At 37.2% G+C, this 25,627-nt stretch overlaps 9 protein-coding genes across 10 annotated transcripts; 2 read left to right on the top strand and 7 right to left on the bottom strand.

Moving 5' to 3' along the window:
• Positions 1–1,349: 1,349 nt before the first annotated feature.
• On the bottom strand, positions 1,350–21,910 carry LOC103855115 (F-box/kelch-repeat protein At5g39560-like). Its single transcript, XM_009132069.2, has 3 exons — positions 21,905–21,910; positions 3,966–3,988; positions 1,350–2,636 (listed from the first exon to the last, which is right to left on the bottom strand). Exon 3 carries the CDS (start codon positions 2,632–2,634, stop codon positions 1,483–1,485), a length of 1,152 nt encoding a protein of 383 aa, XP_009130317.1. The 5' UTR covers positions 2,635–2,636; positions 3,966–3,988; positions 21,905–21,910; the 3' UTR covers positions 1,350–1,482.
• Positions 2,840–3,853, bottom strand: LOC103855120 (F-box/kelch-repeat protein At5g39560-like). The gene has a single exon (XM_018657157.1). The coding sequence runs from the start codon at positions 3,851–3,853 to the stop codon at positions 2,840–2,842; it is 1,014 nt and encodes a 337-aa protein (XP_018512673.1).
• Positions 5,502–16,598, top strand: LOC103853667 (glucan endo-1,3-beta-glucosidase 12). Of its 2 annotated transcripts, XM_033272477.1 has the most exons (6): positions 5,502–5,513; positions 8,073–8,077; positions 14,360–14,521; positions 14,744–16,078; positions 16,158–16,200; positions 16,280–16,598. In XM_033272477.1, exons 3-6 carry the CDS (start codon positions 14,464–14,466, stop codon positions 16,440–16,442), a joined length of 1,599 nt encoding a protein of 532 aa, XP_033128368.1. In that variant the 5' UTR covers positions 5,502–5,513; positions 8,073–8,077; positions 14,360–14,463; the 3' UTR covers positions 16,443–16,598. The 2 variants fall into 2 exon arrangements, with proteins under 2 accessions (XP_033128368.1, XP_009128829.2); XM_009130581.3 differs by lacking the exon at positions 5,502–5,513 and having other exon boundaries at positions 7,883–8,084; positions 14,343–14,521.
• On the bottom strand, positions 5,888–7,632 carry LOC103853648 (F-box/kelch-repeat protein At5g39560). Its single transcript, XM_033272514.1, has one exon. The coding sequence runs from the start codon at positions 7,120–7,122 to the stop codon at positions 6,172–6,174; it is 951 nt and encodes a 316-aa protein (XP_033128405.1). The 5' UTR covers positions 7,123–7,632; the 3' UTR covers positions 5,888–6,171.
• On the top strand, positions 8,100–10,955 carry LOC117125845 (uncharacterized protein At3g43530-like). The gene is made up of 4 exons (XM_033272473.1): positions 8,100–9,172; positions 9,292–10,026; positions 10,103–10,273; positions 10,361–10,955. Exons 1-4 carry the CDS (start codon positions 8,543–8,545, stop codon positions 10,778–10,780), a joined length of 1,956 nt encoding a protein of 651 aa, XP_033128364.1. The 5' UTR covers positions 8,100–8,542; the 3' UTR covers positions 10,781–10,955.
• On the bottom strand, positions 10,880–14,336 carry LOC103855139. The gene is made up of 2 exons (XM_009132098.3): positions 13,941–14,336; positions 10,880–13,624 (listed from the first exon to the last, which is right to left on the bottom strand). Exons 1-2 carry the CDS (start codon positions 14,211–14,213, stop codon positions 12,374–12,376), a joined length of 1,524 nt encoding a protein of 507 aa, XP_009130346.2. The 5' UTR covers positions 14,214–14,336; the 3' UTR covers positions 10,880–12,373.
• LOC103853676 (profilin-1) lies at positions 16,625–17,755 on the bottom strand. The gene is made up of 3 exons (XM_009130589.2): positions 17,493–17,755; positions 17,133–17,270; positions 16,625–17,058 (listed from the first exon to the last, which is right to left on the bottom strand). Exons 1-3 carry the CDS (start codon positions 17,613–17,615, stop codon positions 16,924–16,926), a joined length of 396 nt encoding a protein of 131 aa, XP_009128837.1. The 5' UTR covers positions 17,616–17,755; the 3' UTR covers positions 16,625–16,923.
• On the bottom strand, positions 18,232–22,913 carry LOC103853687 (profilin-3). Its single transcript, XM_009130598.3, has 3 exons — positions 22,390–22,913; positions 21,781–21,918; positions 18,232–21,675 (listed from the first exon to the last, which is right to left on the bottom strand). Exons 1-3 carry the CDS (start codon positions 22,519–22,521, stop codon positions 21,541–21,543), a joined length of 405 nt encoding a protein of 134 aa, XP_009128846.1. The 5' UTR covers positions 22,522–22,913; the 3' UTR covers positions 18,232–21,540.
• A 353-nt stretch (positions 22,914–23,266) lies between these two features.
• LOC103853697 (derlin-1) lies at positions 23,267–25,627 on the bottom strand. The gene is made up of 7 exons (XM_009130607.3): positions 25,433–25,627; positions 24,667–24,802; positions 24,518–24,591; positions 24,351–24,444; positions 23,987–24,115; positions 23,748–23,908; positions 23,267–23,666 (listed from the first exon to the last, which is right to left on the bottom strand). Exons 1-7 carry the CDS (start codon positions 25,447–25,449, stop codon positions 23,489–23,491), a joined length of 789 nt encoding a protein of 262 aa, XP_009128855.1. The 5' UTR covers positions 25,450–25,627; the 3' UTR covers positions 23,267–23,488.

Raw genomic sequence — 25,627 nt, forward strand, 5'->3', positions numbered from 1 at the left:
TATACCATATAAAAATATAAATATGTTAATTTCAAATTTTTCATTGCAAAAGTATTGAGACCTTATTATTTAATTTGAAATTAGAATTCAATTTTTAAAAGCGATTATAAAATGCAAAAAAAATTATTAAAAAAATATGCATTGAATTTTGTGATTAATGGTTTAATTTTTTAGTACAAAAATAAACAAATGTTAATAAAATTATATGAGTAGGAAGCTCCTATTAGTAAATATCCATTTTAAATATACTACTTCTCTATGTCAATATCAATTAATTTAATTATATAACATATAAAATAAATAAAATTATTGTTTTTATTGGTTTACAAATAAATACTATTGTAAATAAAGAAGAGAAAATATTTTTGGTTTATGTGATTACTTCAATTTATTTATATATATAATAGTTACTCGCTTTTCAATTATTCAATATATTTATTATTTCATAATACATAATGAACAAAAAATAAATAATAATATGTAAAAGTAATTTGTATATATAATATTCACTTCGTTTCTATATTCTAACAAAAGTCTAGCCACATTGGACTAATCACATGATTTTCAGTTTTAATGATCCAAGAGAATCACACTTTATTTGAAAGAACAAATAAATCAATTTTTTTCCTTTTTATTAATTATTTTCTTTTCTAAACTCTTTTATTTTGTAGATTTTGTTGATGCAGAAATGGCATGTGGTTATTTTGCGGTGCAAGTGTATATCAATACGATTTGCACATAGATCAGTTGAGTGGTCATGTGATGTTCCCAATAATAATAGCTAACTTAAGTTATGTCAATGGAGTACCCAAAGGCAAAACTTATTTCAAACATCTCCTGCTGCTATACTATATGATTAAATAGAGAAAAAATGTTCAGTTTTTCGTAATATTCATAAATTCGTAATACCAATTAAACACGTCTAACTGGTGATCAAAGAATAAAAGGAAATAATACATTCTTCATTATTCTTTTTTTTTTAAACTATTTACAACGAATAGTTTTTCATTTATATTTTTTCTCATTTCTTTTATTCTAGAGGAATATATAACAAATTTATTTTTTTTCCCAAAATTGATAAGGAATAATTTTTCTATAATTTTATTTCCATACATTTTTTCCTTATTCATTCCTAATGTATTTATAATGGTCACCAGTTAATGTCAATCAGGCTCGGCTCAAAGCATATGTAGGCCCTGTGCAGAATCAAAAATTTTAGGGTCCTCTCTTGCTGTACAAATCAAAAATTTAGGACTTTTTGTATAAAATCAAAATTTAAGGACCCTAAACTATTAAAAAAATTTAACAAAAACAATTGGGGCTCTGTGCAAAGCCGGCACTGATGTCAATTAACGTGAAAACACAAATAGTAATACATATAATAGTTTAAGCTTATGATGATGCTCACTTGACTTGTAACACGTAACGCAAACTCATACCATCATCTCAAACCGAAGCAGTAAAACAATAAAAGCATGCAAATTATTCAACAGGAAAGGTAAGCACATCGACACATTCAACCTTACCCCACATCTCACGTCCACTGCATCTTGATTCTAAACAAATCTTTGCATACCAAATCTTGTTTCTTATGCAATGATAGGGATATGAATGCCACATAACTAAGAGCATCCCACCATAGTTAACCATTTCAACGCCCATCCCAGTTTTTAAATGCTTACGCAATTTATCCAGTCCCTTGATCTCTCTCCACTCTCTATCCTCAATCTCAGACCCATACCACAATAAGTACCCCAAGTCAGTGCAAAGGTATAATACATTCTCCATCTCACACCAAAACATAACTTTAAAGGAGCGGGAAAGGAAACGAGATTTCTCTCTTACAAGTTTCCACGTACCATGTTTTGGCTCGTAAGCGTAGTCCTTTAAATTTTCCGCCACATAAATTTTTCCTTCAAACACATTAACTATAGAGCAACATGTATGGCTTACCTCGTCGTCCTCACCGGAGCGTGGACCAGTCAAGGCTGTCCAAGACTGAGTCCTTATGTCAAATACCTCAAACAAGTTGGTAGAGTAGACGTCAATATTGCAACCTCCCAGTACATATATTTTCTCACCGAGTAAAAGTGTAGACGCACACTCTCTAGCCACGGTCATGTTAGGGCCATCATGCCAAGTGTGACTCTTACAATCAAGGATCCGAACAGAGGAAGACGGCTTCTTGTCGGGTCCACCGATTATGTAGATTTCCGAACCAACTGTTTGAGGGCAATTATAAGGTAAGGGAGGAGAATGGGAAGAAGAGAAAGGTGATGGAACAACCGAGTTTCCACTTGAATCTCTCTTAAACCTAATCTTCCCTCTCCGTTTGGTTTGTTTTATATTTGATTTCGTCCACAGACTAAACCAGCTCGCACATTGATTAGGCAGCTCTAAGCAGATATAGACGCATGTTTTTTGGACTCCGATTTGAGATCGCGTCTTGTAGATTTCCATAGAAGATAAGAGAGAGCGGAAGCTCTTGGAGACGAGAGAAAGACGTGGATATTTCCATCTGGAGACACGGGCAAGAATGTTCTCTGCGATTTCATGTGGAAGTGACGAGAACGATATTGACGGTGGCGCAGGAATTGTCTTCTTTTCGGTTGAGTCAACTTCTTGGGAGATCATGATCGGCCGAAGTTGTATTAGAGGCTGTGGAGAGGAGATGTGATAAATAGAGCTAGGGTTTACTAAACACGTTTAGGTTTTTAGAAAAATAATGCCTGTTATTCTAACAATAATCAATTAGCAAAAAATAACATGTTTTGTTCTCCAAAAAGAAACTTCAAAACTTCATGCTCACTTAACTTGTAACACAAACTCATACCAGACATCAAACCGAAGCAGTTAAACAATAAAAGCTTTCATATGTTTCAACAGGAAAGGTAAGCATATCGACACACTCCACCTTACCCCACACCTCACGTCCATTGCATCTTGATTCTAAACAAATCTTTGCATACCATATCTTGTTTCTCATGCAAAGATCGGAATATAGATGCCACATAACTAAAAGCTTCCCACCGTAGTTAACTATTTCAAACTCCTTCCCAAATTTCAAATCCTCACGCAATTCATCCAAGCCTTTGATCTCTATCCACTCTCTACCCTCAATCTCAGTGGTCGACCACATTAAGTACCCCAAGTCAGTGCAACAGTATAACACATTCTCCACCTCACACCAATACATAACGGAGTCGGAAAGGAAACTCGATTTATCTCTTACAAGTTTCCACGTACCATCTTTCGGATCATAAGTGTAGTCCTTTTCGTCTGCCTCCAAGTAAATTTTTCCTTCAAACACATTAATTAGAGCACGATAGTCATAAAGTAACTTGTCATCCTCATCAGAGCCAGGACCCGGCAAGGCAGTCCAAGTCTGAGTCTTTATGTCAAATACCTCAATCAAATTGGCATAACAGGCGTCAACATCGCAACCTCCCATTACATATACTTTCTCATCAAATAAAGCTGTACACGCACTGTCCCTTGCCACGGTCATGTTAGGGCCATCACGCCAAGTGTGACTCTTACAATCAAGGATCCGAACAGAGGAAGACGGCTCCCTGTAGGGTCCCCCGATTAAGTAGATTTCTGAACCAACTGTTTGAATGTAATCACAAGGTAAGGGAGGAGTATGGGAAGACGAGAAAGGTGTCGGAACAACCGAGTTTCCACTTGAATCCCCCTTAAACCTAGTCTTCGCGCCTATCCGTTCGGTTCGTTTTTTATTAGATTTTGTCCACGGACTAAACCAGCTCTCACATCGTTGACCAGGCAGCTCTAAGCAGATATAGACGCATGTTTCATTCACTCCGATTTGTGATCGCGTCTTGTAAATTTCCATAGAAGATAAGAGAGAGCGGAAGCTCTTTCACACGAGAGAGAGACATGGATAATTCCATCTAGAGACATGAGCAAGAATGTTCTCAGTGATTTCATGTGGAAGTGACGAAAACGATGACGGTGGCTCAGGAAACGTCTTCTTCTTTTGGGTTGGCTCACCTTCTTCGGAGATCATGATCGGCCGATGTTGTAGTAGGCTATGGAGAGTAGATATGATAAATATAGCTAGGATTGATTTACTCAACACGTTTAGGTCTTTAGAGCATCCACAACCCTGGACTCTCATTAAAATCCTTAAAAAAAATGTTTTTCTATTTTTTTTTAACTATTTTTTTATTTTTTTGGATTTAAAAAAATATATATATATAACCAATCATGGACCATTACATGTCAGTGGGACCCGCAGATAGTTAAGAGATTCCACAAAATTGATCTTTAGCTAAGAAATTGAGGAGCACCAATTTACATAGAAACCTAAAAATCGTGGGCCCCACATAATTTTATCATAATTTATTTTTTAAGGACTTTAACTAAGGATCATGGTTGTGGATGCTCTTAGAGCACCTTTAAGGGCAACTCTTATTGTTGTCTTTTAAAAAAAATTATTTAAAAATAAGTGGGTCTCACTTTATAATCAAGAGTTACCTTTTCTACCAGTAGGAGACGACTTTAATTTGGGTTTTAGACTGTGCGTAGGCCTCACCGATACGTGGCGGCCTGAAATTGGTTCGATTTTATTTTATTTTATTTTGTTTTAAACCAAAATAAAAAAAAAATAACAATAAAAAAACACCTAAAAATTTGTGCCTAAGAACAGTGTCCGTTAATTATGCTCTTAGAAAAGTAAAAACCTAAAGACTTTTCTAACAAAAATCAAATAGTGAAAATTGTGATAATTAAGAACTTATTTATGAAATATTAAAATATAAATAAGTAATTCTTATTTCTATTTTTTGCTAACCAGTTATGAATAAAATATTTAAAATATTTTTAAAATTCATATATAATAGATGTGAGAATTTTCCTTATTAATAATATAACTTTGCATCTTATCATCAATATCTACTCGGCTTGTTTTATTCTTGTGGTTGTTTTTATATTGAATACCCCATAAAAATAAAAATAAAATTTTAAAAGTCATTCGAGTTCCTCTACGTTCTGACATTATTAACATGACGACTTTGAATAAATTGACAGCATTGCATCAATTGACTTGAGAGTTTGTCTAATCGCAATTTACCGTGTAACTAGAGTTAAACCATCAAAATGCTTAGAGATTAGATGGTCACAATCTATCTATTATATTCTTTTACCATCAGATTGAAACAATGTATAGGAGTTTCAGGATAGGAGATTTTCAACTGAAAGTTTCGTGTACTTGATTCCTCAGCTTTGCAACTATGATTTTATAAACTTTCACGCTGCCTCACACGACTTATGCGAAAGGTTAATACTCGAAGTAGATCACGAAGACGATCAAGAAGACCATTAAAATGATTTTTCAGAACTAATGCTGAATTGGACATGTTCATCAAGAAAGCCTTGTCTATCGTCGTAGCACAACTAAACCGAGTAAGAAAATATTAATTTGATTCTAATTTGCGATCACGTCTTGTAGCGTTTCATAAACTTTCTCGTTGCATCACAAGACCCTACTCAAGGTTAGGTTAATACTCGAAGTAGATCATGAGAACCGTCAAGAAGACCATGAAAGTAATTTACATGATGAGCTATCGCCGAATTGGGACGGACATGTTCATCGAGAAAGCCTTATCTTAGATTAAACTGAGGAGTCCAAGGTTCAACATGCTTCCGAATGGTTCGAGAGACCCGACTGTGTGAAAATTGAGTTAGGACATAAAGAGTCCATGCATCGATACTCCTTTCTCAATTAATCAATTCACCACCACTCGACCATACGCGTAGCTGCATCAATAATTTTGAACTATCAATGTTGATATAAGATAAATTTTTAAAAATCATTTCAACTTTATATTGTGAAAATAATGATTCATATAAAATATAAGTTAAATAACATTATAGATCTCAAACTATTATCATGAGAGACAGAACAAATACCATCTTTCAAGAATCCTCAAATCAAATCCAACTGACTACACAACTCAAGAACTTATACGACCTGGTGACAGTAAGCACTTCATTAACCCACTCCACTCTACCCCAAACCCCATTTCTACTCCCTTCTAACGCGATTTTTGCGCACCAAATTCTGCTTTCTGATTTTTCGTTGTTTTCCTCAAACCTGGGAGACCACATGACTAAAAGTTTCCCACCGTGGTTACGTATACTAAGCACACACTACCCTGAAAACTTATATCTTCTATGCGTACGCAACAGTTCCAAATCCCAGCCCTTGACTCTTACCCACCCTCTCCTATTGTAACTAAACCGTACGAGAGAACCATCGCTTGTATACCTATATGTAACATTCTTAATCACACACCCATCTGCTGCAAGTATACATCTGAATCTCAAATCGTGCGTTTTCACAACTTCCCACGTATCTTTGTTCCGGTCATAAACATAGTTCTTACTACCAATTACGTAAATATTTCCTCTAAACAGTTTGATTATAAACCAGCCGCTGCGAATTCGAAACTCAGTAGCTCCATGGCTCAGCAAGGGACTCCAAGTCTGTGTCTTTATGTCCAATACTTCCATCCAGTTGTCATCGTCCTTCCTGCATCTTTCCATTACATATATTTTCCCATGAATATAATAAGCAGACGCACCCGCACGTGGCACAGACATGCTAGGACCATCAAGCCACGTGTGACTCCGACAATCAAGGATACGGACAAGGGAAGACGGCGGTCCTTTGGAGGGTCCACCGATTAAATATATTTCCGAACCAACAACTATGGTAGGAGAATAGTCTACTTGATGAGTATGGGGACTAGACGGTACCGGAACCAACGAATAGTCTCCAAGAATATCATAGTCGTCTTTTAGGGTTTCATTAGCAGGTTTCATCCGAAGACTAAACCATTTAGGAGATGAGATATTGGGAGAGTCTTCTAAGCAGAAATAGAGGCATGGTTCGGTGGTTTCGATGCGAGACCGCGTTGTGTAGAGCTCAGGAGAAGAGATGATAGAGCGGAATCTCTCGGAGACCAGAGAGAGATTAGGGTAATTCCAGTTTGAGATACGTGCAAGAATGTTCTCTACGATTTCATCTGGTAGTGACGAGAACGATTGAGCCTTGGTCTTATTGCTTTTCTGCTTTGGTCTAGATTCTTTGGGGATCATGGTCGGCTGAATTTGGCGTGGAAGCAATTGGTGGAGGAAGAATTCTGAATTATCAATAGCAAACTACAAATTGTCCTTCCGTTTGTCTTAATTTTTTAGGGATAGCAAAATAACACACGTGTAAAATATAAAATAGCAAATTTATTTTTTTAAGGAAAAATACACATAATTTAACTTATTTTTTTAGAAAACTAACACCTTACAAAAAAGGAAATTTAATAAAGGAAAAACCAAAAAATGTTATAGGCGGCACATAGCTATGTAGCACACCTAAACCGAGTAAAAAGGTTATGTAAACTACATTTGTTTCGTAATGTATAATTTATTTTTCTGTATAATATGTAATGAAAGTTTTTAACTAAAATAATTAAATTAATCATAAAATGTAAATATAATTGATTGAACTGTTTTAACTGAAATGAACATAAAAATATTGATTTTATATTTTGAAACATAAAAACCGTCAAAAACATCATACATTATGGCAAAAAATATAAAATATGAATGCTTCAGTCCAGAAATGAATAATACTGAATCAATTATATCTTCACATAGTTTGAATTGCAATTTATTTTGGTAATATGCAATTTTTGCATCGAGTGGTGCCCGGGCCGTTAAATGAAAACAAAAAAACAGAGCACTATGGTCTGTAAGACCACTTTATCGCAGAGTGATTTGTACTCTTTGCACTGGAATCCGTTAACCAACATATGCTTTTTACACTATTTTCGTTTTAATTTTAATTTTAATTCATTATTACTAGAAAAAAAAAGAATTTCTTGTCGGAAGCAGTAAATCTACAACAGTCAAAACAGAGAGAAGAGAGAGAGAGAGGAGGGCAAACATGCGAGCTTAATTCACGGAATCGAGACCTTTCTATGAACCCAATTTTATATTATCAGCTGGAATCCGAACTCTGATAGAGAAAGCACGACGAACACTTTATACAGACCAACACCTCTTTCTCTCTGGGGACATCACCTCCAATGCCCACCCTCCTTATCGGTCAATCTTTGAAGGACATGAAACAAAAAGGAAAAAATATAAAATGGCAAATTGCTGGAATTTACAGTTAACCCTAAGGAAGGTAAACTATTTACGGGTTTTACCAAGTTTAACCGGAGAGAAAACCGAATCGAATTGAAATACGAACCAAAGATCATAAATTAGACTTAACCGTTCCCAATCCAACTTAAACCCTCCGATCCAATCTCGATTTTAACCATCTCGAACCCGAATCCAAATAACCACTCAATTTCGATTTAAACCAAGTCTCCCCTTTATTTCCATTTCCCCTCTCTCTCGGGATCCCCTCTCTCTCAACGGTTTCCCCCAAATTCGAAAACGTAACCCTAGAACATCCCACTCCCCTTCGATTCCTTCGATTTCCCTTCGATTATTCACCGAAAACGTGTGAATCATGGTTGAAACTAGGCTGGGTAAGAGAAAGGATAGGCCTCCTCCAACGGCTCCTCCTCCGCAAAAGAGCGGGACCTCGAAGAACTCGAAGAAGAACAAACCGAAGAAGAGTTCCAAGAAGAGAAAAACGACGGATGAGGAATCACCGGCGGTTGATTTTGTTGGAACCGTGGGAGTTGCGGAGGAGAATGAAGTAGAAGAACCGGCTAAGGATGTAGAAGATCGGGAGAAAGAGAAAGAAGAATCGGAGAAGGAGAAAGAAAGGGAAGAAGAAAATGGAGACGAAGATGAAGAGGAAGAAGAAAATAGCGATGAATCTCAAGAAGAGAAAGACGAAAATGGAGACAAAGATGAAGAGGAAGAAGGAAATAGCGATGAATCTCAAGAAGAGAAAGACGAAAATGGAGACAAAGATGAAGAGGAAGAAGGAAATAGCGATGAAGAAGTAGAGAACAAAGATGAAGAAAAAATCCAAGAGGAGGAAGACACCGGAGAAGAAGAGAACGGGACTCCCGAAGAGAACAGAGGTCAAAATGAAAATGAAAATCAAGAACAAGGAGAACCCCCATTGGAAGCGGAATTAGGAAATGTTGATGGTGATGGTGAAGGGGTTCTCGGGCAAGGAGAAGAGGTAATAAGTGTGGAACTTGAATAGGGTTTAACTAGATATACTAGGAAAGGCTCGGATAACTTAGGAGAACTATGTTTTAGTACTTGCATAACTGATGTAGAACACAATGTTACTTGCAGGAATTAGAGGCAACCGAGGCAATCAAACCGTTGAGGATGTACTTCTATGAGTCGGAGTACAAGAAACAAATAAAGCTAGCGACCAAATGTTTCGTCAAAGACGTTATGGTTACATTTGACAATCTGGAACCGCCGATGAGTGATACTGAGAGGAAGTGGTTTGAGAAGCATCCACAATTCTGTCACGTGTTCCACCTGGAGAAAGACTCAAACCACATGGTCCAAGGAATGTGGATGTTGCTATTGCGGACAGTGGATAGCTCGAAGAGGAAGGAAGTGTGGTTCATTGTGAATGGTGTTCCCATCCGCTATGGCCTGAGAGAACACGCTTTGATCTCAGGTCTTAGCTGCCGCAACTATCCACTTGGGTATAAGGAGTTTGGTGATAGAAAGTTCGTGAAGCGCCATTTCAAGAAGGGAGAATCAATAAGGCTTGAGGATGTCAAAGCGAAGCTGTTGGCTATGGGAGAACACAGAGACCGGCTGAAGATGATGGTTTTGTTCTTTTTAGGAAGTGTTATCTGTGCGCAAACGAAAGTAGGAAAAGGCGCCAGAGATGTTTTGGAATTCTTCCAAAGAGCTGTGGACGATCTCGAGTTCTGCGAAAACTTTCCATGGGGGAGGTACTCGTTTGATTACATGGTTAAGGAGATATCGCACACCATAGATCATTTTGGAGGCCGGGTTAGAGAGAAGACTTTATGGCCACTTCCAGGTTTCTGTCTGCCACTGGAGGTAAGCAATTGAAGATAATCACCTTATCATTTGTTAATTTTATTGTGTTAAGTGTTTGTACATGATTGGTATGTAGTTGCTTGCTTTTGAGGCAATTCCCAAGTTGGGATTGAAGTTCAGAAAAGAGGTTGAAGACGTCGATGTAGACTGTCCTAGGATGTGCAGATCAGTCTTTAAATCAGCAGGGATGAAAGGGTTTTCACTTTCAAAATTGAATCGGGAACTGGACAAACTGGACAAAATAACGGTATGTTTCTTCCCCTACAAACTTTGAAAATGTTGTAGCATTATACTAACATAAGATTATTTTTTGGTTTTAATTTTTTGGTATCAGTCACGGGATATCCACAGCATCCTTCCTACCAAGACAGAAGAAGAAGTAGCTCTTTTGGAAGAGATGACTGAAGAGGAGGACGACGTTGATGTCGATGATATTTCTGTTGACAGTTGGATAAAGCGTCTTGCGGAAGGACATTCAGTCTTTTTTGAAGAGATGTATGATGTAGACGTTGCTGCGCGTGATCCAAATGCACAAGAGGCTGTCGACGAAGATCAGGATGACGAAGAAGGTGGAGAGGAAGGAGGCGCAAGCCAGAAGAAGATGATGGAGGAGTTGATCAAACAAGTGAAAATGTTTGGCACTCAGCTAAAGAGAGTTAAGAAGACAATGGACAAGTTTGAGGAAAGGATGGTGGTTCCGTTTGAGGCGTTTATGAAGAAAGCTATGGATGAAGGGCAAGGAAGCAGGGAGTGAAGAACTCGGTTATGTATTTTGTAAACTCGGTTATGTATTTTGTGGGAAGTTGGACCCATTATTTTGTTGTTGTGTGGATGTTGGAAACCTATTGACTTATTAGGTATGTTGGATGGAACTTGTTCTTGTTATCATGGATGTTGCAATCTTGTTATCATGGAAGTTCTTATGATTATTTTTTGAATGTGCCTCTTAAGGAAAACTAAGAAAAGTAGGATAACTTAATGAAAACTAGGACAACTAGGAGAACTTGTAGAACTTAATGAAAACTAGGAAAACTAGAAATACTAGGAAAACTAATTCTTCAACACCACACTTAAACTAAGCATACAATTCTTCAAACTTCCTAACAATGTCATCTTCTTCATTTTCGTCATTCCCGCCCCCGCCCTTCCCTGTCTTCTTCTTCTCCAAGTGACTTTTCATTTCAGAAATGGTCTTCTGTAATTGCTCAATCACTTTATCCTTCTCCTGGATTTCATCACGGGCTTGAAGCAATGCTCTCCTTTGCCATTCTGTACCAACCTCTTCATCGAACCAAGAGAAGTAATTGCATTCATTTCCAAGCTGCAATAAGGTCAAAATTCAAACCCAATTCAAATTCAGATTCCATTATATCCAGATTCCATCATATATTCATACCTTAAAACGCGGACAGCCATAAAAGTGTCGACCAGGATTTTTCTCAGTCCAAGCTTGCCTTATTTTCGCCGGCAAGCCACAGTGACACAACCTCAGACAAGAAAATCGGCGGCGGCTCCTTTGCGATAAAGACGAACCCGAACCCGAACCCACTTCCATCTTCACTTTTTCCATCTCACTTGCTCGGCGAGGGGGGAAGAGAATTCGATTCTCAAAATAGAGAGGGAGAGAGACACGGGAGAGAGGGGGGGAAGAGGAAATGGGGGGAGAAATAGAGAGAAAGAGAGAGGGAGAGATGAAAAAGGGATAAAAAGTCAAACTGAAAGTACTTGAAAGGCTTTGGGAGGGGAGTAAATTTGTGTGGTTGAGATAATTGCCCAAAAAAAATTTGTTCATAGTTATACCCAAGATACTAGTATTCCCAACTTTGGTCATAGTTATATTTTTGTCGGTTTCTAATTTATTTAGTGTTACTAATCTATTAAAATTGGTTATCTAGTTTTACCTTCAATATTACTAGTTTAAATTGTTATATATATAGTTCCGTGCAATTATATTTAGCGAATAGATATAACTCGAAAGTTTCGTTTGTAAGATGTCTTTGGCCAACAAAGTGTTATTGGAATTACAAGGTCTCGTAAGGGATACATGAGAGTTTTTTTCCTAAATTTCAGAAATTGATAACCGAGTTTTATTATAAATATATGTTAGAGTTGCGAAAACAAATATAAAACAATGATATTCAGGTTTTGATAGAGAAAAAACTATGAGATTCGAGTTTTGATATAGATAATACTAATGTCATTACAAAACAAAGTAGATTTCAAGTTTACGCAGTTTTCCAAGTCATACAACACGATACAACACGAAATGAAACAAAGTTCAAGAGCCACAAAATCAAGTACCCAAATGCATTACTCGAAATATGCATTACTCCAAATTCATCCAAATTTAAACTCTTTTCCTTCCTTGCCGCTTGATGCGATATGGAGGTATGATCTTCACCTCCTTGATCTGATCTGGTACATTCCAAGAAGCCATGTCGGGCACAACATTAAGTGTTCTGGAATACGCCAAATGCCACATTTCCGTCCAGTAGTATTTTGAGCACAACTCATGGATATCAAGGCGCCTGCCATCAACATTCCTAGCGAAATAGATATAAGCTGCCAGTCCATGCAGACAAGGGAACTTTTCATAGTCCCACACCTTGCAAGTACAAGTTTTTCCAACCAAGGTCGCCCAAAACACCTTTCCTGCAGTGTCAGTGATCTCGTACTTAAGCTCGTAACTATCAAGTTCCCGCACAGGTAACTTATGTGCAACAGCCCATAGATCGTGCAAGTAGTTCTCAACCCGAGGCACCAGTCTTGTATTCATTGATCTAGAAACAACATCCTTCCGTTGAGTGAACCAATCAGAGAATTTCCTAATGATACAATCCAGCATTGGTATTAAGGCCCACCTTGTTGCCTCTTTAAACACGTTCTTCATTGATCCCAGAGTGTTGCTTGTATCCAAGTTGTACCTATCACGTGGGAAAAAAACCCTTGCCCATTTGTCCTTTTCAATACCACATTCCTCCACATACTTGTACGCAGCTGGACATCTTATCTTAAATGAGTCGTAAGCAGAATTGAAGTCATCAACCGTGTAATATCTGCCCAACTCCATAAGTTTTTGCCCGACTATATTCTTGTTGACGTTACAAGCATGTAATTTCACCTTTTCCTTCAAATGCCATAAACAATGACCATGGTGAGCCTGTGGAAATACGTTTCCTATGGCGAAAATCAAGCTCTGATGAAGAGTACTAATGAAAACCAGTTCAGAAGAGTCTGGTATAACACTTTTAAGCATCTCGAAAAACCAAGTCCAACTAGCAAGATTCTCACCATCTACTACTGCAAACGCAAGTGGATAACTCTGACCATTAGGATCCTGAGCTTTCGCGAAAACTAAAACACCACCGTTCTTCAGACGTATCCCCTCCACAGCTATCACCTTCCTCATAACTGCAAACCCTTCAATGCAAGCTCCCAAAGCTATGAAAAGGTACTCAAATTTACTTCTATCATCCAATTTCAAACAGGTTTTTGTCCCCGGATTCACTTGCTCTAACATGTACAAATAGCTATACAACATCTTGTAGCTCTCTTTCGGACTACCAGGTATATCTCTGACGTGATTGCTCATTGTGTCCTGCCAAAAGGAACCAAACAAAAGAAACTCACTACAATTTCCCCTACTATTATCCTGCTACAGTTTTACCAGTTATTCGAATTTTTCCTGTTTTCCTAATTCTACCAGTTGTACCCAGTTATTCAGTTTTACTACAATTTATCAAGAACAATTGAATAATCTAGGGTTTATCCCTATCCCTCAACTCCAATTCACCTACCGAAATTCATTATACCGAAATTTACCCCGAAACTAAACAAAACTTGTCACAATTACAAATCTATTAAAACCCCCAAAACCTACTTCCGAAATAATGCTCGAACAGAGCATAACTTACCGGCAGCGTTCGAGAAGCTGAGAGAGAGAGGAGTGGAGGAGGAGTGGAGGAGGAGTGGAGGAGGGGGAGAGTGGAGGAGGAGCTGCAGGAGGAGCTGTAGGTTGGGTGGTCTGGGGGGAGGGGAGCTCGGGGAGAATCGGGATTCACTTTTTTCTTTTTTTTTAGACCAAACCAACAAACATAAGAACCACTTTTAATTTTTTTTACAGACCAATCCAATTCAGATCCGACCAAACCCGAGTTATGTTGGATGCCGATTTTGGTTTGGGACATTCTTGGTTCCAATTAAAATATGTCCTTTTGGTCTTTTCACATATTCATTAATGCTTGATGGGTATAGTATATTTTATGGTGCATAGGAGATTGATTGAGGAGGAGATTGGGCATTGGAGGTGATGTCCCTTCTCTCTGTGCTCCCTACTTAAGGCCAACAGGTGTTCTTGAGAGTGTGTGAGCCGTTACATTTTCTGAGCACAAGTAAGAGAAGAAGAACACTTCACTCGATTTGTACCTCAGAACGAAAATGAGTGAAAGACTGAAGCTAATCCTCTGGATTTGTCTCTCCATACTTGCCTTTCTCGGTATGTCTTAAATCATTTCCTCTTGTGGGTCTGCATTTACATCTGATTCTCTCTTCTGGGTCACATTATTTCGACTTCTCGATCTCAAAGTCCGATGCTTTTCTATGTGTTCTAAGTTAATCTCTGTTCTTGTCTGAAAAATCTCGAATCTGTTAGCTTTGAACTACTTTAAATGTCAGCAACCGACATTTTAGATTGTCTTTTTTTTTTTAATTGTTGTAGATTTTGGTGGGGCGGCAAGCAAGATAGGAATCTGTTACGGACGTAACGCAGACAACCTCCCAACTCCTAACAAAGTATCAGAACTAATCCAACACCTCAACATCAAGTTCGTCCGAATCTACGACGCCAACATAGACGTCCTCAAAGCCTTTGCGAACACGGGCATCGAGCTCATGATCGGCGTCCCCAACGCCGACCTACTCGCATTCGCTCAGTTCCAATCCAACGTCGACACGTGGCTACACAACAACATCCTTCCTTACTACCCAACCACCAAGATCACTTCCATCTCCGTCGGTCTCGAAGTAACCGAAGCTCCAGACAACGCCACTGGTCTCCTCTTACCCGCAATGCGCAACATCCACACGGCTCTGAAGAAGTCCGGTTTGGATAAAAAGATCAAGATCTCGAGCTCGCATTCCCTCGCTGTCTTGTCACGCTCCTTCCCTCCTTCCTCAGCTACCTTCAGCAAGAAGCACTTACCGTTCTTGAAACCGATGCTTGAGTTCTTGGTTGAGAACGAGTCTCCCTTTATGATCGACTTGTATCCCTACTACGCTTATAGAGACTCTTCCGAGAAGGTTCAGCTTGAGTACGCTTTGTTCGAGTCTTCTTCCCAGGTTGTTGATTCTGCTACTGGTTTGCTTTACTCCAACATGTTTGATGCTCAGCTTGACGCTATCTACTTCGCCTTGACGGCTATGAACTTCAAGACCGTTAAGGTTATGGTTACTGAGTCCGGGTGGCCGAGTAGAGGATCGCCTAAGGAGACGGCTGCTACTCCTGATAATGCACTGGCTTACAATACTAATCTCATACGCCATGTGGTTGGCGATCCAGGTACTCCTGCTAAGCCTGGGGAGGAGATTGATGTGTACTTGTTCTCGTTGTTTAACGAGAACAGGAAGCCTGGGATAGAGTCTGAGAGAAACTGGGGGATGTTCTATGCGAATGGTACGAGTGTTTACGCGTTAGACTTCACTGGGGAGAGCAGTGTCCCTGTCTCTCCATCGAATTCAAGTACAACGAGTCCTGGTCCAAGCTCAAGTCCTGGTAACTCAACTGTGATCATTGGAGGAGGAGGAGGAGGAGCTAGGAAATGGTGTGTTGCTTCATCGCAAGCTTCAGTGACGGAGCTGCAGACTGCATTGGACTGGGCTTGCGGTCCTGGGAGTGTTGATTGTTCTGCTGTTCAACCAGACCAACCTTGCTTTGAGCCAGACACTGTTCTCTCACATGCGTCTTATGCGTTCAATACTTATTACCAGCAGAGTGGAGCGAACAGCTCAGATTGCAGCTTTGGAGGAGTCAGTGTTGAAGTTGACAAGGACCCTAGTAAGTGTTTTGGATTCATACACTTAAAGAGTTAATGCGAAGTCATTGTAGTCTTACTTGAGTTCTCATGCAATTGCAGGTTATGGTAACTGTCTGTACATGATTGCTCCATCTACTGATGGGTGAGCTCTCTCTCACTCTCTGTTATCTCTCAGTCTTGTGGTTAGAATACAAGCTGATGTGATGTTGTTATTTGCGCAGAATGAACAGAACAATGGCGGGTAATATCACGGGCAACATAACTGCCATTGATTCCCCCATGGCTTCACCTTCTTCAAGCAGTGACGGATACAGACAAATGGTGGTTTCCGTTGCAGTCTCTGTTTTGTTGCCATTATTTGTAGTTAGTTTGAGTCTTTGGTGACAGCATGCATTGTTTTCTTATTTTCTGTTAAGTTTTGAGGTGAACTAAACCGTTATTTAACACAACTTTTGTACCAGTAGTTTCTTAAACCTCTGAACTGGAAAAGACTACCTTGGTGATGTATCTGTGTGGTTCAGATGTAATCATTTCAAATCACAGACTAAGAGAACCTGTGCCTAATCACAAACTCGAATTGTATACCAAACAGAATGTTATTTCATTATTCAAACTGAAAACCAGAGATACATTAAGAAATACAAACACAAGAGAAACAATATTAAAGCCATCATAAGATGAAGTAGAGACTCGAAACAAAACACAAAATGTGATTGTTTCTTAGATCTTTTCAAGAGTATAGTTTAGGTTTGTTTGATGCACAACAACAATCAAAATCATAATACAGGGCGGCAGAAGAGTGTTTCTTTAGTAAAGAAGAACCTTGAATTCAAATTGGTTTGAAGCACTTCTTGAAAGTGTGAACTTAGAGATCAGACTCGATAAGGTAATCGCCGAGCCTCTCCACAACCAAGTTGCATTGACCTCCAGTCATTGGCTCATCGTAGATGCCAAAGACAAAGGCTTGATTAGTCTTCTTGATAGTAACTCCACCAGGTCCCTACAAAAGATGATCATAACATGAAGCTCCGATATCATGAAAAGGGTCTTGTTTGTTATATCGAAAGATGATACCTTTTTGCCTCGGATGACAGCTCCTCCTTCACCTTGGACAACCATGTACTTCTCTCCGCCGAGAAATAGACCGGTCGGTGCAAGGTGCCCAGGCTCCTCAAAGTCTTTCTTGATTCCCTCTATCTCAGCAGGCTTTAACTAAAAACATAAACCAAGAAGACAAAAGCTTTCAATGATCATAGTACTAAAACACCAGATCCTTTGCATGGTTTTTTACAATATACTAATCAAAGTCAAAATCATTCAAAGGTGAATCCTTTATCATCTGATCAAGTAAAAATTTGATTCGTATAGCAGATCCAAGTCATCAGATCCGATCACGAACCAAAAGATAGCTGATCTAAGAAGAAGAGAATGAACCTGAGGGAAGTTGGTGCTTTGGGCCCAGACACTGCCGTCTTGGCCGAGGATGGCGGCGGATGTGAGGTGGTTGCCTTCCACATCGCACATGAGATGGTCATCGACGTATGATTGCCACGACATCTTTTCTTTTCTTTGCTTCTTCTCCGACGGCTTAGATTGTTTTCTTCTCTCTCTCTCTCTGTTTTCTCTTCTTCTGAGCTTTTGTTCGTGGACACAATGAAAGCTTCAACTTGAATTAAATAACACGATTTTAGGCATCCCAATAAAATCCTCTTAAATAAAATATAAAAATAAAACAAGTTTTTTAATTTATTCTGAATTCAAAATACTAAAATTAATGAAATGTTTATAAAATTAAATTCAGAATTTTCTTTATTTTTATCCCATCTTTGTAATTGTAAGCTAGCTATCTCCCTTTTAATTCATTGTCTAAAATTTGATTTATAACTGTTATTTGAAATGGATTCAGGATCTTTTGCTGGAATTTAGAGACATTTACATAAATAATGTGTGAACATAACTAATTTGATAGATAATTTTTAACGTGATAATGGAAAAATGCTTTATATGTAACATCAAATCTCGTTTATTAGACTACATTATTAATAAAGTTTTGTTTTCCAAGAAAGTGAAAAGCATATAATTTCTCGCATGTTCATGTCATACTGTCTGATCAATAAAGACATATTTCATATGTAACCAAGAACACAATTATTTGATCAAATGTCTAGTGATATATGTGAAAATGTTCGATTGTTTTCTAAAAGGAATCACTGCTTGTTTTTCTTTTTGCTGTTGAAAAAGAATGATTATGAATTAATTTTACGTAAATAAATAATACTTGATTTTAATTCATAAAACCATAGCGAATATGTCAAAGTATGGACATCATCATTGGTTAAAGGGTGGATATGCTCTTGTATTGTATGCCATACACAATAATATTCCATTATTTATGTCCATCCTTTACAATTTAATATTCTCATTTCCATAAGTCAATAGATTTTTATCAAGACCACTTTTATTTTTATTAGAAACAAAGAAATAATCTCTTAAAAATTCAATTGATAATTTGAGATTCTTAAGACATTTAGTGTTGTGTATGAGAAGAAAGAATATCAGAACAATTTCGTTTATATGTCAATAATACATTCTATTTCCATTGTAAAAAGAAAGAAAATCAGATTCCACATCTCGATGAGCTGTTAGAACAAAATAAAGACAGGTGGGATGGGAATGATTTGCCGACAATAACCTTTTAATTTTGTTGCCAACTTAACCTTTTAATTATTTTTGTTTTCCAATACTATATAAGAAGGTTTTGTTTGCAAAAAAAAAAAAAAAAGAAGAAGAAGAAGATTTCTTTATAACTACGTATTTTGCATTTGTTCAAATATTTATAACTGTTGAACTGATCAACAAAACTCAAAGCTAGAACCATGACGCAAATGTCAACGGCATAGAATAGACAGCATATGTTATTATTTTTATATTTTATGACTGGGCCGGGCCCGTTTCAGGGCCGTAGATTGATAGCAAAAGAATGATGATGCGTTTTTGTATCGAAAAGAGATATCAGCCACGATCTATAAATATACATGTAAAATTAGTTGTTAGATTCACTTATCTTCTCAACATCACAAGAAAAGAAAATTCTTTTACAGTTCAGTTAGATCTACAAAATCTTACTAAAGGATATATATCCTCTCAATTTATTAATTAAAAAAATAAACATAGTAGATGCATCAGTTATTTAACCGCTACGAACTCATTTCATTAGCGTTAGTTAACGAAAGTGATACAAATATGTATTTATTAACATCACTTCTAATAAAACGAGACTAAAAATTGATGATGACATGAGTTGATATTAATAAAACATCACTTCTAATAAAACGAGACTAAAAATTGACGATGACATAGAAGTGAAATGTTTTTGTTTCTAACATCCATTTTTTTTATATATCGAAATGTTTTTATTTCTTTCTATTTTTATAGTTCTTTATACTTTTGAAACCTAATGATATTATTGATTTAATTATAGGTTAGTGGAGAAGGGTTTGTTGCTCCAGAAATTTGCATACGGAACACGGTTGGGCCAAAGAAGGGGCAGGCTGTGGCTCTTAGAGTGAGATCTGATAGAGCAGTCTTCTACCGTTGCCACATTGATGTATATCAGGATACTTTTTATGCACATAAGTATCAGCAATTTTACAGAAAATGTCAAATCACTGGGAGTCCCAGTGATTTTATTTGCGGACATGCAACTGCAGTGTTCCAGAATTGCCAGATAGAGGCGCATAGACCGTTTGTAGGACAGAGCAACCGAGGTCACGGAGTTTTCCTTCCAAAGATACAACATAACCTTCACTTCGTAAAAGCAACCATAAAGACATTTTTTGGACGAATAATAGTATGTAATTTTTTCCCAAAATTCTTAGCAATTGTACAAATAACTAATGAAGTTAATGCAAACATGTGAAGTAATTTTTTTTATTATTCTTAACAGTTTGACAAATAAATTGCACAGTTATTGCCTAGTCTTTCCATCTCGCCTCCTCCTCTCTTTCATGGATTCTGAGGGCGAAATTGTTCTCCATCATCAACCCCCAAACTGAAGATGGTGGTCGACAAGGACGTTCCTGCTTAGCTCGATAATCTCGACAAGAATTTGCTCATATTTTCCTTTATATTTACTTATTTTAGTTTATTTTTAAGTAAACTATTTTTTTATTTTTTATTTTTTATTTTTTTCATTATTCTATATCTATTGTTTATTAACCAATCAATATTAAAAAAAAAACTTAACATCTTATAGTATTATTTGTTAATAAGATAGTAATAAATGAAAAGCAAAATAATGAGTGCTACATCATTTGCATTATTTCCTTAAATAATGAGTGAGCTCTGATAGAGCAGTCTTCTACCGTTGCCGCATTGATGCATATCAGGATACTCTTTATGCACACAAGTATCAGCAATTTTAAAGGGAATGTCAAATCACGGAGACAGTCGATTTTATTTGCGGAAATGCAACAGCAGTGTTCAAGAATTGCCAGATAGAAGCGCGTAGACCGCTTGTAGGACAGAGCAACATTATAACGCCGAGGTCACGGGTTTTCCTTCCAAAGATGCAACATAACCGCCAGTCCTGACTTCACTCAGTAAAAGCAACCGTAAAGACATTTTTTGGACGAATAATAGTATGTAATTTTCTCCCAGAATTCTTTATATTTTCCTTTATATTTACTTATTTTAGTTTATTTTTAAGTAAACTATTTTTTATTTTTTATTCTTTCATTGTTCTATATCTATTGTTTATTAACCAATCAATATTAAAAAAAAAACTTAACATCTTATAGTATAATTTGTTAATAAGATAGTAATAAATGAATAGCAAAATAATGAGTGCTACATCATTTGCATTATTTCCTTAACTTTGTTGAAAAATGCAATATGATATGTGAATATTTTCTTTATGATGAGGATAAGGCCCTCAATCAACAATGAAGCTACCACAAGTTTTTATCACAAGGAGTTTGATCACTCAAGATATATCTAGCTTTTTCTTGGTGATTCTCGAATGTTTCATAAGAAAAATAGATGTTAACCAGAGTTAATATAATAACATTGGTTGATATGTTTTTCATAGTTTTGTAATCAAATATAACATTTTCAAAAGCTCTATGCTACGTCTATTTGTAGTTTTGTGAGCTGCACATTAAGGTGCAAACACGCAAACTATTTAATATTAGTTGTTGTCAAACCATATATTATTTTCTTAATATGTCAACACTAATGACATAAAATGCAATTCGTCAAAAGTCAAGAGAGAATAACAGATAGACAAATTATTTCACATGGTTAACAAAAGCAAAATAAAATAAATCTGATAAAATCAAGTAAAAAGAAAAAGGAAAACCATCAGACTCTAAATTAGGCTTCACCTTCTTAGAAAGAATCCAGAAATAAAATCATATATATATTAGTTTGCATAAAAAATGTGGAAGGTGGAACATTGTAGTAGGTTTGATGAGATGGGGGCTTAGAGATCCTGTTCGAGGAGGTAATCACCCAACCTCTCAACGACCATATTGCACTGTCCTGGTGTCACGGGCTCTTCGTATATCCCAAACACACATGATTGTCCTGTTTTCTTTATGGTTATGCCTCCAGCTCCCTATCGAATCAAACCAACAAAGTATATAATCTTCTTTGATCATGCATATACATGTATGTATGGATAATATGTCAGATGGTGAAGTTAATCGATGGGTTAGATTACCTTCTTGCCACGGATTACAGCTCCAGGCTCGCCTTGGATGACCATGTACTTGGCTCCTGCTAGAAATAACCCTGTGGGGGCTAAGTGACCCGGTTCATCGAAATCTTTCATAATACCAGTGAACTCTTGTGCCTTGAACTATCATCATAAACGATACAAGAGTAAGGTATATCACGATGAGAGTCCATTCATCATTTTCTTAAACATATAAACAAAAAGTACAATGTATATGTAGCCAGTGAAACATGCTTGGTTTGATACCAAAGCGGAAACATGTTTATCTTAAAATGAACTTCTCGTGGAATAAACCCTTTTGGCAAAAAAAAACTTTCTTGTGGAATTTCATTTCATTTTAGGAAATGGAAATCTCCTTTATACCAAAACTTCATTATTTGCAATTAGATCCATAACGTAGAAGTATGTCTTCGGATCGATCGAGAAAAAAAGACTATAAAAGAAAAGCCTATACACAAGAAAATGTGCTTATACAAACAAGATTAGAGACTGATCTAATGTAACATGAACAAGGATCCATGATCTAAAATTCTAAATAAAACAAAGATCAAATGTTAGTCTACGTACACAATGACAATAATAAAATCATATTACCTGGGGGAAGTTAGCGCTCTGAGCCCAAACGCTACCGTCATGACCAACGATTGCGGCGGCAGTAAGGTGATGACCCTGGCCGTCTCCGACATCACACATCAAATGCTCATCAACGTAAGTTTGCCACGACATCTTCTTCTTTTCTTCTTTGTTTTCTCTATGCGTTATCTTATGTTATGTGCAGCGTGGGGACTTTGTCCTTCAGATAAATAGGGGAGAGATAAAGAAACTCGGCAACAATGATATTCTCAACCGCTTAATTACATAGACGCATTCTCAGCCGAACCTCTCAATTTTTTTCGAAATTAAAATTTCAATTAGCCCACGTCTCGCCTTTGTTATAGCTTCATCATTATTTCCTTAACTGCCACGTTAGCTTTCTTCTTGTCCTCGATTCCCCTATTTATAACGATTAAATTCCGCCGGAATAATTATTAGAGAAAAAGACAAAAATAGCACTAAATCAAGTTTTTGTTCCCAAACTAGCACTCAAGGTCAAAAGTCATAAAAATAGCACTCAAGGGGTGGGGTTTAGAGTTTAGAATTTAAGGTTTAGGGTTTAGAGTTTAGGTTTTAGGGTTTAGAGTTGAGAAGTGAGGTTTTGGGATAAGATTTCAAATTTTGAAAAATAAAAAAAATCTAAATTTTTCAAAAGATAAAATGTTATTTTGGTCATTTTAGTTTTTGAGTGCTATTTTTGTGATATAAACTTAGAAATGTGCTATTTTGGAGATTTGCCCTAATTATTACTCGTAATCAAAATGATATTATTTTTTTATTGGTCAACAATAGCATATCATATAAGTTATATGATATAACTTGTTCCGACCAAACTCTTTAGTTTTGGTTTTTGTTTTTTTGGGTGAAAATATTGTTTGACTAGTTTTCTTGAAGAGATCATTTAAAAGGGCACTAAGCATTCTGAACACAACATTGTTTTAAAACCCCCCCTCAAAAGATTTCTTTCCCCCTACAAAGTCATATACTCATAAACTGTACTGCTAAAAAAAACACAAAGCTACATGCTACTTGTCAGTGGCATTCTTTCCAAAAGATATGGGATGGTGATACTGATTGAAAAACGAAGTAACCCGAGAGTTCAGTCGGTGAGACGATATGATCGACCTCTGAATGCTGTGTTGGTGGAGCTCTCTGGCGGGGCACGGGCGCTTGAGTAAGCTCCTCCTCCAGTTCCTGATCCTACTGCTCCTACACCACCTGCTTGTCGAACAGCTGCCACTGGAGCTCCAATTCGAAATCTTGCTACCAGTTTATTACTATTAACAATGTCAAGGGATCACAGACAACAATCGAAAAAAGACAGAAGAAATCAGTTGGAAATATGAATCAAAGGATACACCCATTTCGGGGTTTTGAGGTAGTTCTTTCCGGTGGCGAGAGGGTGAAGGACTGTTAAGAAGTAGTACAGATGTCCAGCTATGATGCCAAGAAGATCTGGCATGATCTTAGAACCGAAGATAACATCGAGTGCTAGCATTGCCCACGGGAGGTAGAAAGCCTGTGGAGTAATTAAAAAACCATTAACATTATCTATACCAAAGAGTGGGTTCTATTACGAAAGAAACAGTCTCAATACCTTAAGATTGACAAGACCGTAGAGGCTGATGTTGGCATTTGGAAACTCTCGGCTCCAGAGATATAGAAGCATGAACACAAGTGAAACTCCAAGGAAGGGTGTCCAGAAAAACGGTATGAATGACAAAACCTGACATTCAAACACGGATTCAGAAGAATATGAGTATCATCTCCCAAAAACTTGTCTCAATTGACAACAATTAACCCTTATTTAAAGCTTCAGATTATCTCAGCTTGAGATCTCATAGGCTTAATAATTACAGGCTAATATCTACTTTGTGGCGTAGTATCTACAACACTGGAGTTCTCAAAGAACAAGTAATAGTGATCGGTAAGAACAGAATTGTAAAGAGAGCTTCACATACCAATAGGGTCAAGGATCCAAAGATCATCATCCACAAAAAGTCAGCTGTCCGCCTCTCAAAAGGCCCTTTCTCGAGTAGAACTCCATATCTTGCTCTGTGCAATCAATTCAGAGAGGATGTTATACTAAAACCAAACCTTTCGTTCCTACATGAAAAACAATACTCACATCATCAGAAGACGTATCCCGAAGTTGATAGAGAAACCACCAAGGAAAAACAAGTTCGTTATCAGCCTCCAAACCTGCAAACCATCAAAACAGATCAACTTGGAACGTTACAAGAGTTCTGTGAAAAGAAAAAAAAAACTTCTTGTCACCTGGAAGTGCTTAAACACAAATTCAGGAATCAAAGCAATGTGAATAGGAGCAAGTAAGCCAAGCTGCGCGAGGGTTGTAGCCAGGAGGCACAGAGTACCATAAGCCTTGGTTATCGGTGGAAGTGAGTTGTAGTATCTGCAATCAACACCGCCAAAAGAAAAGGTGCTATCAGAAACTTTGTAATAAGATGTAAGCTCGAAGCATACATATATTACTACCATCAAGATCAGCTAAGAACAGAGCGTTGCCACAAGAGAAAGGCACAACATTTCACTAAATATATTGGTATAAGAAACTGTTCAACGCCATCTAACACTGAAAATAGCTCAGAAAGTCTAGTTCTTTTCATTCCTAACACTACATCATCAACATCTAGTTCATTCCTAACACTACATCATCAACATCTAGAGATCCTTTCAGAACTAAAATTTGTGTTTCTAAGCACTTTTTTTTTGGATCAAATCACATAAAGCAAACATAAAGATGAGTCATAGCTTCAAGAGAGATGAAATTAGATTCCTTTATAATATTCAAGAACTAACCAGTTTCACTTATACTAATCCACGGCGCACTGATGATGTTTCTAATTAAATTGGATACTAAAGAACGTAGCTTTTCACCTCGAATCAAGCAACTTGAAAACCAAAACAATCTAAACGAAATTTCATAACCTAAGGAGGATCAGAAACTAAAATTTCTACATCGGAATCGAATCGACGCGAAGTGAAACGAAGATCGATAGAGAGAGAGAGAGAGAGGACTCACTCGCCAGGAGAAGACATGTTCGTCGATTTCGAAGATCCGATTGATTCAGAAGCGGAGAATAATCCAAGTTTTTTATTGAGAGAGCACCGAACAAACTCTCTCCCTAGAACGTTCCTTCCCAGCTTCTCTACAAATCACTTGTTCCGCGACTGCGTATCTTATCCAATCATTTCTTGCCACGTGGATTTTATGTTA

This window comes from Brassica rapa, chromosome A01 (genome assembly GCF_000309985.2).
Source record: "Brassica rapa cultivar Chiifu-401-42 chromosome A01, CAAS_Brap_v3.01, whole genome shotgun sequence".
NCBI classification, from domain to species: domain Eukaryota; kingdom Viridiplantae; phylum Streptophyta; class Magnoliopsida; order Brassicales; family Brassicaceae; genus Brassica; species Brassica rapa.

What these genes read in the sequence shown, in the direction of transcription:
- LOC103853687 (XM_009130598.3), bottom strand. Translation starts at nt 22,521, where the DNA reads ATGTCGTGGCAAACTTACGTTGATGAGCATTTGATGTGTGATGTCGGA. An exon ending in AGAGCGCTAACTTCCCCCAG is followed by an intron (nt 21,919 to 22,389) that starts GTAATATGATTT and finishes TTATGATGATAG; the next exon opens with TTCAAGGCACAAGAGTTCAC. An exon ending in CTGTAATCCGTGGCAAGAAG is followed by an intron (nt 21,676 to 21,780) that starts GTAATCTAACCC and finishes TTGATTCGATAG; the next exon opens with GGAGCTGGAGGCATAACCAT.
- LOC103855115 (XM_009132069.2), bottom strand. Translation starts at nt 2,634, where the DNA reads ATGATCTCCCAAGAAGTTGACTCAACCGAAAAGAAGACAATTCCTGCG.
- LOC117125845 (XM_033272473.1), top strand. Translation starts at nt 8,543, where the DNA reads ATGGTTGAAACTAGGCTGGGTAAGAGAAAGGATAGGCCTCCTCCAACG. An exon ending in TTCTCGGGCAAGGAGAAGAG is followed by an intron (nt 9,173 to 9,291) that starts GTAATAAGTGTG and finishes TGTTACTTGCAG; the next exon opens with GAATTAGAGGCAACCGAGGC. An exon ending in ACAAACTGGACAAAATAACG is followed by an intron (nt 10,274 to 10,360) that starts GTATGTTTCTTC and finishes TTTTGGTATCAG; the next exon opens with TCACGGGATATCCACAGCAT.
- LOC103853676 (XM_009130589.2), bottom strand. Translation starts at nt 17,615, where the DNA reads ATGTCGTGGCAATCATACGTCGATGACCATCTCATGTGCGATGTGGAA. An exon ending in AAAGCACCAACTTCCCTCAG is followed by an intron (nt 17,271 to 17,492) that starts GTTCATTCTCTT and finishes TTATGTTTTTAG; the next exon opens with TTAAAGCCTGCTGAGATAGA. An exon ending in CTGTCATCCGAGGCAAAAAG is followed by an intron (nt 17,059 to 17,132) that starts GTATCATCTTTC and finishes CATCTTTTGTAG; the next exon opens with GGACCTGGTGGAGTTACTAT.
- LOC103855139 (XM_009132098.3), bottom strand. Translation starts at nt 14,213, where the DNA reads ATGTCCCAAACCAAAATCGGCATCCAACATAACTCGGGTTTGGTCGGA. An exon ending in CAGCTTCTCGAACGCTGCCG is followed by an intron (nt 13,625 to 13,940) that starts GTAAGTTATGCT and finishes TCCTTTTGGCAG; the next exon opens with GACACAATGAGCAATCACGT.
- LOC103853648 (XM_033272514.1), bottom strand. Translation starts at nt 7,122, where the DNA reads ATGATCCCCAAAGAATCTAGACCAAAGCAGAAAAGCAATAAGACCAAG.
- LOC103853697 (XM_009130607.3), bottom strand. An exon ending in TTGTGTTTAAGCACTTCCAG is followed by an intron (nt 24,592 to 24,666) that starts GTGACAAGAAGT and finishes GATGGTTTGCAG; the next exon opens with GTTTGGAGGCTGATAACGAA. An exon ending in GGGATACGTCTTCTGATGAT is followed by an intron (nt 24,445 to 24,517) that starts GTGAGTATTGTT and finishes TTGATTGCACAG; the next exon opens with AGCAAGATATGGAGTTCTAC.
- LOC103853667 (XM_033272477.1), top strand. Translation starts at nt 14,464, where the DNA reads ATGAGTGAAAGACTGAAGCTAATCCTCTGGATTTGTCTCTCCATACTT. An exon ending in CTCCATACTTGCCTTTCTCG is followed by an intron (nt 14,522 to 14,743) that starts GTATGTCTTAAA and finishes TAATTGTTGTAG; the next exon opens with ATTTTGGTGGGGCGGCAAGC. An exon ending in ATTGCTCCATCTACTGATGG is followed by an intron (nt 16,201 to 16,279) that starts GTGAGCTCTCTC and finishes TTATTTGCGCAG; the next exon opens with AATGAACAGAACAATGGCGG.
- LOC103855120 (XM_018657157.1), bottom strand. Translation starts at nt 3,853, where the DNA reads ATGGAAATTTACAAGACGCGATCACAAATCGGAGTGAATGAAACATGC.